The 12882-nt window shown below is 36.1% G+C and overlaps 1 protein-coding gene across 1 annotated transcript in view; it reads right to left on the bottom strand.

Annotated features, from left to right (window-relative positions):
- Positions 1–2439: 2439 nt before the first annotated feature.
- LOC130231686 (A-kinase anchor protein 13) overlaps positions 2440–12882 on the bottom strand; it is a 118237-nt gene continuing 107794 nt past the window's right edge. Inside the window, 7 exon segments of the mRNA XM_056461061.1 lie at positions 2440–3844; positions 5708–6002; positions 9881–10000; positions 10003–10083; positions 10085–10318; positions 11639–11689; positions 12600–12644. Of these exon segments, the coding sequence (XP_056317036.1) occupies positions 3786–3844; positions 5708–6002; positions 9881–10000; positions 10003–10083; positions 10085–10318; positions 11639–11689; positions 12600–12644 (885 nt within the window). The 3' untranslated portion in view covers positions 2440–3785.

The following is a 12882-nucleotide window of genomic DNA, read 5'->3' on the forward strand; positions in this document are numbered from 1 at the left end:
AGCCCTAAATTATAGAAGTTTACTAAGAAATCGTCTATTTCTTTGTTTAAACCTAAGCTTAAGTCATATTTTTTCCCCAAACTCATTTTTTGAATCTTTATAATTTTTTTACCTATTCTTTTCTACATATTTGATGCTTTTTTTATTGTTTTGTACAGCCCTTTGGTCAACAATTGTTGTTTTGAATGTGATTTATAGCAGACTAACAAACAACAACATATAATTTGTAGAATGTTGGAAATCGGCAGCCGTTGACATCCATAGTAGGAAAAGAAATACTATAGAAGTCAATGGCTATTGTTTACAACAAAGTTACATTCATATGTGTTCGACAGAAAAAAGAAACCTGTTTGGAAACAAGCAGAGGATGAATAAAAGATGACAGAATTTCATTTTTGGGTAAACTGTCCCTTTAAGAGCATGTAGTATTTTAACAACAATGTTCTTGTACCAATAAATAACTCCATACAATATCAGATTGACAGAATGTCTAAATAAGATGGCTTAAAAGATGATGCTGATGAAATAAGTGGACACTTTGAGTGCAAAAACGGGGTGTGAAATGTATTATTATTGACGTTTGTATATTATAATGACCTACTGATCCTGCGTGGATGTTTATTTCCTTTACCTGTCCAGCAGGTAGTTTTAAATATCTACGATTAATACAGTATTTACAGCTCTTCCTTCCTCAAGTCATGAGGTATTAAACTCTGAAGGATTAGAGAATGAAATGCATTGGCTTGTTATACAACGTTCCCTCAAAAACTGTCCTCAAGGCTTTATCTTTGGAATGCTAATGAAAAATTGATTGTCATATCTCGGTGGCGTGTGGATGGTGTTAAAGTGCTCGATGGCTTTTCAAAGACGGGACTCCCGTCGAGAAACTAAAATAGAAAACATGAGGGGAAATGGAAAAGCACCTGCTCTTGTCCGCATCCATTTAAATGTTAAAACTCCAGATTAATTTTTAAATTGTCATTCTTGTGTGCGATAAGCCCAAAGGATTTTTCAGCCTGCAGTCGGCCAACTATAATTCTTTTATGTTTAGTTTTTTTGGTGATTTATGAATGAGTGCAAAAAATAAAACTCAAGACAGTCTGTACATTAGATTAAAAAAATCTGATAAATATCTGATAAACCTTGAATTCAAGTGCATATAAAAGAATTGAATCTCTCTGTCTCTCTCTCTCTCACCTGACAAAAGTCTTGTCGCCGATTCCAGTTGTAAGAGCAACACTTATTAACTTGACTTCTAGTTGAACATTTGGAAAAGTGGCAGAAGGTAGATTTTTCCAGTGAATCATCTGTTGAACTGCATACCAATCATCACAAATATTGCAGAAGACCCATTGGAACCTGCATTGACCCAAGATTCTTACAGAAATAAGTCAAGTTTGGTGAAGGAAAAATCATGGTTTGGGGTTACATTCAGTATGGGGCGCGTGAGAGATCTGCAGAGTGGATGGCAACATCAACAGCCTGAGGTATCAAGACATTTGTGCTGCCCATTACATTACAATCCACAGGAGAGGGCAAATTCTTCAGCAGGATAGCGCTCCTTCTCATACTTCAGCCTCCACATCAAAGTTCCTGCAAGCAAAGAAGGTCAAGGTGCTCCAGGATTGGCCAGGCCAGTCATCAGACATGAACATTATTGAGCATGTCTGGGATTAGATGAAGGAGGAGACATTGAAGATGAATCCAAAAGAATCTTGATGAACTCTGGGAGTCCTGCGAGAACGCTTTCTTTGCCATTCCAGATGACTTTATTAATAAGTGATTTGAGTCATTGCAGAGATGTATGGATGCAGTCCTCCAAGCTCATGGGAGTATGAATTAATTAATATTAATTCATTTTCCACTGCACCATGACTTTATATTCTATACTGTACATTATTTCTGTTAAGTGACTTTTGTCTAAGCAAAGTCAGACCTTACTGTCCTAATTAAATAATTAAAAATTAAGGCATGATCATATTATATTTTGGTAAAATAAGCGTAATCTACTTCTGATACCAAATGATCAACTAGAAGTCAAGTTATTATTTGCTGTTCCTAAAATTTGGGTAGGTGACAAGACTTTTGCGCATATATATATATATATATATATATATATATATATATATATATATATATATATATATATATATATATATATATATATATGCGCATTGACATTATTTTCGTGACAATTTATATATTATACAGTACTATATATTTGAAATTCTAATTACGCATTGTTCGGATTTTTTGTATAGAAATATTACAAAATTATTATTGATTCTCATTACTGTAATGTTTTTTTCTCAGTATGTTTTATATTTGAAAACATTAGCTGTTAGATATAAATATTTTATATCCAAAACACTATTTTTTGTATATAATTTAAGATATTTCACAATAAACAAATAAAAAATTATTTTAAAAACAAAAACAAGAAAATAAAATTAAACTCCAAAAAAAAAACATAAATTACTTTTAAGTTATATTTAATTCAGTAATAATAATTGCACAGTTATTATATTAAGTACATAATATAATAAATAAGTAGCGGCAACAGGATGGCGCAGTGGGTAGCACAATCGCCTCACATGAATGAATATATAAGTATAATTGTTATTGGTGATTCCTATTACTGTAATGCATTAATACTTAAAAATAATGTAATAAAACAATAAACATTTACCATGGTGGGGCAGCATGGTCTCATCTGGTTGACTGGTCTATTTTTTGTTTAAAGAATATTTTTGAGAAGTACATAAAAAGTAAAGTTTAAGTCTTATAGAAGTACATTACACTTCAATAAACTTGATTTTTGTAAGTGTTATAAGTCAAAAAAGGATGCATAATTAAATATAGAATTCAAGATAAAGGGGTGGCATGGTGGCTCAGTGGTTAGCATTGCCGCCTCACAGCAAGAAGGTTGCTGGTTTGAGTCCCGGCTAGGGCCAGTTGACATTCTGTGTGGTGATTGCATGTTCTACCCCAGGGGTGTCCAAACTCGGTCCTGGAGGGCCGGTGTCCTGCAGATTTTAGCTCCAACTTGCCTCAACACACCTGCACGGATGTTTCTAGAAAGCCTAGTAAGTGCTTGATTAGCTAGCCCAGGTGTGTCTGATTGGGTTTGGAACTAAACTTTGCAGGACACCGGCCCTCCAGGACCGAGCTTGGACATGCCTGTTCTACCCTGTTGGCGTGGATTTCCTATGGGTTTTCCTACGAAACCGCCCACAGTTCAAAGACATGCACTATAGGTGAATTGTATGAACTAAATTGGCTGTAGTGTATGAGTGCATATGTGAATGAGTGTGTATGGGTGTTTCCCAGTACTGGGTTGCAGCTAGAAAGGCATCTGCTGTGTAAAACATATGCCGGAATAGTTGACGGTTCATTCCGCTGTGACGACCTCTGAAATAGAAAGTAAGCCGAAGGAAAATGCATGAATATATGAATTTACCATGGTATATAAACACTCTGTGTGTGTATAAAGGTTTATATTACATTAGATTACATTACAGTAATGAGAATTTTGGAGTAATTGTGTTCAATTGTTTTTAAAATAATGTCACGATGCACAAAGCAACCCCAAAAAAGGCTTCATTTGGTTTAAACAAAATATTCCTTATTCTTCTTTTGAATTTGGGGTTTGGTGAGATTTATTATACTGTAAAGAGACTGTTGGAGCGAAACTGCTTCTGCCGAACCGTGAAGAGGGCACTTTGGGTGACTTCCTACATGATCTGATCGAGAGTCCAGGAGACAGAAGGGATGATGGGTAAAAATCAGCAGAAGAAGATCTCTCCATCCACAGCCGGCTCCGTCAGAGGCAGCAGATGTGAAGCTGGAGACACAAAACAAACAACAGGATTTGAGAAATAAACACAGACTTAGACAGATACACAAGACAAATCACAAGTCAATTATTCACACTTTTTCTGAAGCAAATGCCTTCCTGCTGACTACAGCGGTGGAGAAAAATCATTCCAGAAATCAATTCAGCACTGATTCTGAGACTTTCAAAATGCATTGATAATATATCTTGAATTGATTGAGCTTAGTTTTTTACAACAGATGGTGCTCTAGGCTAGTTTTTACCTGCAGATGGCGCTCTAGGCAAAATTTTATCAGCAGATGGTGCTCTGGGATAGTTTTTAACAGCAGATGGTGCTCTAGGCTAGATTTTAACAGCAGATGGTGCTCTAGGATAGTTTAACAGATGATGGTGCTCTTGGATCGTTTTTAACAGCAGATGGGGCTCTGGGATAGTTTATAACAGCAGATGGTGCTCTAGGATAGTTTAACAGCAGATGGTGCTCTAGGATAGTTTAACAGCAGATGGTGCTCTAGGCTAGTTTTTAACAGCAGATGGCGCTCTAGGCTACTTTTTAACAGCAGATGGCGCTCTAGGCTACTTTTTAACACGCAGACTGCGCTCTAGGATAGTTTTAAACAACAGACTGCGCTCTAGACTAGTTTTAATACGAAGACTGCGCTCTAGGATAGTTTTTAACAGCAGATGGGGCTCTAGGATAGTTTTTAACAGCAGATGGTGCTCTAGGTTAGTTTTTAGCAGAAGATGGTGCTCTAGGCTAGTTTTTAACAGCAGATGGTGCTCTGAGATAGTTTTTACCAGCAGATGGCGCTCTAGACTAGTTTTTAACAGCAGATGGTGCTCTAGGATAGTTTTTAGCAGCAGATGGTGCTCTAGGCAAGTTTTTAACAGCAGATGGTGCTCTGGGCTAAATTTTAACAGCAGATGGTGCTCTGGGATAGTTTTTAACAGCAGATGGCACTCTTGGATAGTTTGTAACAGCAGATGGCACTCTAGGCTAGCTTTTAACAGCAGATGAAGCTCTAGGATAGTTTTTAACATGCAGACTGGACTCTAGGCTAGTTTGTATCGGCAGGTGGCACTCTAAACTTGCTTTTAACAACAGAATGTGCTCTATGTTAGTTTTTAACATGCAGACTATGCTCTACGCTAGTTTTTAACAGCAGATGGCGCTCTAGGCTAGTTTTTAACATGCAGACTGCGCTCTAGGCTAGTTTTTAACAGCAGATGGCGCTCTAGGCTAGTTTTTAACATGCAGACTGCGCTCTAGGCTAGTTTTTAACAGCAGATGGCGCTCTAGGCTAGTTTTTAACATGCAGGCTGCGCTCTAGGATAGTTTTTAACAGCAGATGGCGCTCTAGGCTAGTTTTTAACATGCAGGCTGCGCTCTAGGATAGTTTTTAACAGCAGATTACTGCTACTACTGTGCAACAGTACTACTGAGTGTTTGTAGTGACATCTTGTGTCCTGGAGTATTTCTGCTATTCCTTAAGCCCCATCTACTGTCACATTTTGCACGTTCACTCGACTTATCCCCAGTGATATCACGCATGAGGTAAAAAAAGTATAAAAAACACTGCTTATATGAAAGAGCGATAATCATCCTGATGTGCATGAGATTTAAAAAGTATTTTAGATGGGGGTTTTTTCATTTGTCTGAAGAAAAAAAAAAAAAAACCAAACCATGAAAACTGACAGATGCATAAAAAACCCTGTCTTTTTCTTGCCTGCAGTCTCTCACCTTAAATGGAAATAAATGTGTGATGTTCTGCAACAGTGAACTTGTTACCAATTCCAGTCAGAACGGATATAGCGGCAGTGGTTTTGCAGACTAATTAAATCAATTGTTTATCATGATCTCTATTGAATTACCTGCATCCTGAGGAGACTGGCTTTTACTCTTCTTCTTCTTCTTGTCTTTCTTCTCCTTGGATGTGGCCAGCTGAAGCAGTCGTGTGGGCATCTGGTTTTGTCCTTCTGCGCTCTGACTCTTTCCGCCCAGAGAGAACAGGCTGCGGCTCTTCTGTTTGGAGTCCATGCGGGACAGAGAGTTTTTCCTGGGGCTGGACGATAACTCGCACTCCCAGGCCTCTCGCTCCATGGAGCTGCTGCTGTGGAGCTTCAGCGAATCCTCGGATGTGCTGGACGGGGTGCGATGAAGACGAGCCTGGACAACAAACCAGAAGAGATGTTAGAACACAATATCATGGGTCAGTCTGTCAAAAAATGAATGTTTATTTCTAGACTGTAAGGGAAGCTTTATGAAACTCCTGTTAGTCATGTTAAAAAACACATACAGTTGAAGTCAGAATTATTATCCCTCCTGAATTATTATATATTTTTGTCCCCAATTTCTGTTTAACGGAGAGAAGATTTTTGAACCCATTTCTAAACATAATAGATTTAATAACTCATCTCTAATAACTGATTTATTTTATCTTTGCCATGATGACAGTACATAATATTTGACTAGATATTTTCAAGATACTAGTATTCAGCGTAAAGTGACATTTAAAGGCTTTGGGCTTTAGGCAAGTCATTGTATAACAATGGTTTATTCTGTAGACAATCTGAAAAATATTGCTTAAGGGGGCTAAAAATACTGACCTTAAATGATTAAAAAAAAAAAAAAAAAACAGAAGAAAATATATTACAGAAAATACTGTGGAAAATTCATTGCTGTGTTAAACATCATTTGGGAAATATCTGAAAAAAAAAATAATAAAAAATAATAACAGGAGCTAATAATTTTGACTTCAACTTTGTCTATAAGTTTAGAGCAGGGGTGTCCAAACTCGGTTCTGGAGGGCCGGTGTCCTCAACCCCAATTAAACACACATGAACCAGCTAATCAAGCTCTTTCTAGGTATACTAGAAACTTCCAGGCAGGTGTGTTGAAGGAGCTAAACTATGCAGGACATCGGCACTCCAGGCCCGAGGTTGGACATCCCTGTTTTAGAGCAAATTTAAAATCTTTACAAATATAGTAAATTATGTTTATAGTATTATATCTTTAAAAATATATGAAAGTATTATCTGAAGATTGGACTCAAGATACAAATAAGTTAATCATTATTTATAATCTTTTCACAAATAACCAATAAATGGCCGGTATTAAAACTTTAAGGGAGGCTCTGATCGACTGGCTTTATAAAACTTCTATCAGTCATGTTAAAAAACTATATATCTTAATCAGGTCTATATCAGGGCTCTCAAACTGCCAGCCCGCAGGCCATTTGTGGCCCCCCCTCCGGCCCGCAACTGACGTCAAAAATATAACAAGATTCAGCCCAGCTAGATTATTTCTGGGGCTGATTTAAATGTTGAAATAAATGTCCGTAAGCGCTCTATTTTTACTAAAGCTCTTTTTTTGTAAATATTCAAGTGTCATTTGATTGTAATGAGTTTTGTACCACCTGTATTTTGTTGTACAAACACCTTTTCGTAGCTAACACGTTATGCTTGTGGTATAAATATGATCATTTTGCAAATATTCGATTCAAATGATCTCATTGAATTTCTGTGTGGAGTTTGCTTGTTCTCCCTGTGTTGGCGCGGGTTTTCGACGTATGCTGCGGTTTCCCCCACAGTCCAAAGACATGAACTGAATAAACTAAATTGGCCATAGAGTATGTGTGAATGCGAGAGTGTATTGATTTTTCCCAGTACTGGGCTACAGTTGCAGGTTTTCAGCTTTGTTCAAAATATTTTCTTTTGTGTTCAACAGAACTACTTGAACCAATTGAGGCTGATTAAATTGTCATTTTTGGGTGAGCTATGTTACATCATTAGTTTTTTAAACAGACTTTCCCTTTCATTATAGTACAAATGTATTCATGAATGTATTTATTTAATTATTTTGTTTACTAATTGTTATTACTTTTAATCAAATTTCTCTTTATTTTGTTTAAATACAATTTTTGTTTGTTTACTTTATTCAGAGTTTGGCTAATTTATTTAAATCTTTTATCATTTTTGTTTTCTTTGTTTGAATTATTTTAAAACTATTACACTATTTTAACCCAGTATTAATTTATTTATTGTTTCTTTAATACTAATTTGTGCCCGTTTATAAATTGTTTTATTTGTTTATTTTTTCAACAATTTCCAAGGACACCCTAGCCACACTCCCCTGAATATTACGGAAATCGATGGTTACAGGTTTTCAGCACTTCAAAATATCTTCTTTTGTGTTCAACAAAACTACATAAACCAATTGAGGATGACTAAACTGTGATTAAATTTTAATTTTGTGGTGTTTTAATGTTTATGTTACATCATTATTTTAAAAACAGATTTTCCCTTCTATTATAGTTCATTTAATTTTTGTAATACTTTTTTATTAATTTTACTTTTAATGAAATCTCTGTTTATTTTGTTTAAATATGAATTTTGTTTGTTTCATATTGTTGAGTTTCTTTCTTCTGTCGAACACAAAAGAAGATATTCTGAAGAACGCTGAAATCCTGTGACTTCCACAGCAGGAAAAACAAATACTATGGAAGTCAATGATTACAGGTTTTCATCATTCTTCAAAATATCTTATTTTGTGTTCGACAGAAGAATGAAACAAGGGGTGAGTAAACAATGCCAGAAGTGTCCTTTTTGGTTGAACTATCCCATTAAAAAGTCTGACTTGAACCTCTCTAAGGTGTACTTTTGCATCTGCGCTTTCTCTCTAAAGCCTCCATACTTCAAAATATCTTCTTTTGAGTTCAACAGAACTACTTGAACCATTTGAGGGTGATTAAATAGAGAGTACATTTTCATTTTAAGGTGAAATAAGTTACATCATTATTCTTTTAAACAGATTTTACCTTTTATTATAGTTCATTTACGTTTTGTAATACTTTTCATTAATTATTTTTTTTTTGAAATTTCTGTTTTTGTTTTGTTTAAATATGAATTTTGTTTGTTTCTTGTTGTTGAGTTTCTTTTTTTTTTTTTGTCGAACACAAAAGAAGATATTCTGAAGAACGCTGAAATCCTGTGACTTCCACAGCAGAAAAAACAAATACTATGGAAGTCAATAGTTAAAGGTTTTCAGCATTCTTCAAAATATCTTCTTTTGAGTTCAACAGAGCTACTTGAACCACTTGAGGATGATTAAATAGTGAGTACATTTTCATTTTGGGGTGAACTAGATTACATAATTACTTAAAAAAACTGGTTTTCCCTTTCATTATAGTACACATTTATTTATGAATGTATTTATTTAATTATGTGTATTACCTTTTTATTATTACTTTAAAAATCGGATTATTATATTTTAAGTACATTTTTTGTTTACTTTATTTAGAGTTTGGATAATTTATTGAAATCTTTTATTATTTTTGTTTCCTTTGTTTTAATTATTTTATAATTACTACATAATTTAACCCAGTATTACTTTATTAATTGCTTATTTAATATTCATTTGTGCTTGTTAACCAAAATAAATAGCTTAATTTTTTTTAACCATTTCCATGAACACCCTAGCACACTCCCTCTTCACTTTACTACTCACTACATCTTACAACATGCCCACTTTACTACAGCCATTCAGCACGCGGTAGAAAAAACAAGCCACGCCCACAGTTTGCTTATTTAAAATTCCATTTCTCCAGGAACTGCGTCACAATCCGGAAAAAAATACATATCACAGCTTCTGGTTCATTGGGACTTTAAGGCCTTCGGGGGTCCCAGAAGTACTCCAACAAAACTAGGACGCCCTGGGGGTCAGTAAACCCTCTTCACTTCAAAATCTTGATGTTTCTCCATCAACTATGGCCTTTAAGAGACCCAAAAATAAAATGTTCTCACTATTTATCTACCCTCAAAGGGTTTCTTCTGTCGAACACAAAAGAAGATATTCTGCAGAATGCTGAAATCCTGTGACTTCCACAGCAGGAAAAACAAATACTATAAAAGTCAATGGTTACAGGTTTTCAGCATTCTTCAAAATATCTTCTTTTGTGTTCAACAGCAGAAAGAAACTCATAAAGGTTTGAAAAAGAGTAAAAGAATTGTCCTTTTTAGGTGAACTATCCCATTAAAAAGTCTGACCTGGACCTCTCTCAGGTGCTCGACTCTCTCCATGTCCTTCTGCATCTGCTCTCTCTCTCTCTCCAGCCTTCTCTGAGCATCTCTCAACCTCTCTAGATCTTTCTGATAGTCCTCCTTGCGCCCCTGGAGCTGGACCTGCGCCTCCTCCATCTCCCTGCTCCGCCTGCGCACCTCCTCCTCCCTGACATGCAGCAGCACCTCGCGGTCGGTCAGTTCGCGTTCCTTCACGTCCCACTCCTTCTCCTTGCGTTTCTTCTCCTCTGCGTGAGCTGCCTGCTGGCGGAGCAGAGCGGCGGCGTCCTGACGGTGGCGCTCCAGGCTGCGCTGCTTCTCCTGCTCCACCAGTGACGGAGGGCGAGAGGAGGGCCGGGAGGGGGCGCGCTCGCTCAGGGCCTGACGCTGGTCCTCGATAAACGTGTCCTGCTGCAGGACCACAGCCTGAAGACAAAAGGAGACAAACAGAAAACAGATTAGAGTAAATCATTGTAAATGGATACACTAGGCCTGCTGTGCTGATTTTAAAATTTGTGCATTTATTCGTAAAGTACATCTGAAAAATATAATGAATTCAAGAAATTAATCGATTTAAACTAATAATTTGAAGATGTATATTTTAATCAGCAAGGATGCATTAACGGGATAGTTTACCCCAAAATTCTAATTTGCTCACTATTTAATCACCTTCAAGTGGTTCCAAACCTAATTAGAGTTCCTTTCTTCAGTTGAACTCAAAAGAAGATATTTTGAAGAAAGCTGTAACCAATTACTTCCATAGTGGAAAAAGCAAATACTGTGGAAGTCAATGGTTACAGGTTACCAACATTTTCCAAAATATCTTCATTTGTGTTCAACAGATGAAAAAAATTCATAAAGGTTGGAATGAAGTAAAGGGTGAGTAAGTGATAACATAGTTTTCTTTTTCTTTTTTTTTTGGGGTGAAGTCTTTCTTTAAATTGTTCAAAAATGTTTATTAAATACGTATATAAGTTTACCATGTTTTAAAAAGCACTCTCAAAACATTGACAATTTGCACAAGACACTTTAAGCAGCATATGCTGTCAGCAATGTTAACAAGGAATGCTTTTTGAGCTTAACATGCACCTTTGCCAATACATGAATACACTGCATTTCAAAATAAAAACAAAACAATGAAATATAAAGCTATCATATTAAAGAAAATATTTCACATAATATAATCAAAAACTAACTGTAACTTATAGCATAAATCTCTCTCTCTCTCTCTCTCTCTCTCTCTCTCTCTCTCTCTCTCTCTCTCTCTCTCTCTCTCTCTCTCTCTCTCTCTCTCTCTCTCTCTCTCTCTCTCTCTCTCTGTTTAAAGGAAAGAAGATTTTTTCAACACATTTACAAACATAATAGTTTTAATAACTCATTTCTAATAACTGATTTATTTTTGTCATGATGACAGTAAATAATGTTTGACTAAATATCTTTCAAGATATTCAGCTTAAACTGCAATAAGGCTTGAATAGGTTAATTAGGCAAGTTTAGGGTAATTAGGCAAGTCATTGTATAATGATGGTTTCTTCTGTAGACAATTGAAAAAAAATGCTTAAAGGAGCTAATAATAATAATGAATATGTTTTAAAATGGTTTAAAAAAATTTTAAACTGCTTTTATTCTAGCAGAAATAAAGCAAATACAACTTTCTACAGAAGAAAGAAAATATATAGGAAATACTGTGAAAATTCAACTATATATACATTTATAAACTTGTATTTTACTTTTTAAAATACACACCTGAAGTGAGCTCAGGAGGTCATGAAGGTGAGTGACGCTAGTCAGAACCTGCTGTCAGGAAACACAAGTCCAAAAACAATGAGTCTCACAACAGCAAACAAAAAGACATAAGAGCAGATGTACTCATCACAAATACACATATAGTACTTGCATATAAAATTGTAATATATAAAAGTGATTATATCAGTGTCAAGATGGTCAATGCTATATTGACAAAAAGTTATTTAAAGATTCCTGGGTGTATTTATTTATTTATTTTTGATGACAGCACTTAAACAACAGCTGCACGTGGAAGGAGATTCACAAGTTAGTATTTTTTGTCATGATTACGAATTTAAATAATATATGCCTGATTTCCTGAAGATAAATACCAAATAACAACTGGAATAACTACAGCAGTCGCAATCGTCTGATCTCATAAGCAGTAAGAGATCGTGATGACATATGATGGCGTGTGTAGGTGCTGTAGTGGTGTCCCATTTCTTAGGGGGTAAATTTTGAAGCTCTTCCCCTTCACACTCTGTTTCAAGGGCCATGGGGAAGGGGTACACAATTAGCATTGGGATTGGGCCTAAATATTGCACAGCCAAATCTGAGACCAACTCAAGACCGAAAAACATCTTCATAAAACAAAACAGTTGTGATAACCTCAATGGAAAACATTTGGGATGCAAAACTTAAATGTAAGCACCTTTGGAGTTCAAGGTGATGTTTTAACGGACTGAAATTATGATAGCTGACTCTATATTTTGATATGTTGAGTTCTAACATGGGAGGACTGCCATTACATCATTGTGGATGATGATATGATTATGCTGTAGTGTAAAAGAATCAGTGATTTGTTTTTTTGAACCAGTTCATTAAAACGAATCGTCTGAAAGATCCAGTTCGAGGAAAAGATCCGAACTTCCTATTGCTTTAGCAGGCTGCAGTGTGAGGAAATGATGCGCTCATGTCTTACCTCACTGTTTTTCTTGAGCAGCAGCAGCAGGTTGGCGTTTCCTCCCTGTGGAGCAGACAAGCAGAGACTGCGGCGTTACTGAGCCTAGCTGAGAGTGTTTAATCAGCCCAGCAACCCTGATCCCAGAACAGCCCAGCACAACACAGAACAGCGGCGCTCATTATGTACATTACAGACTCAGGCCATGCTGGGCTCCTAATGGACGCTTATTCATTTTCCACCCTCCACCGAGCCTTCGCTGCACTAATGACTCCCATTATCTACAAAACCTGACAGCACACAT

This window comes from Danio aesculapii, chromosome 7 (assembly GCF_903798145.1).
Source record: "Danio aesculapii chromosome 7, fDanAes4.1, whole genome shotgun sequence".
Taxonomy (NCBI): Eukaryota; Metazoa; Chordata; class Actinopteri; order Cypriniformes; family Danionidae; genus Danio; species Danio aesculapii.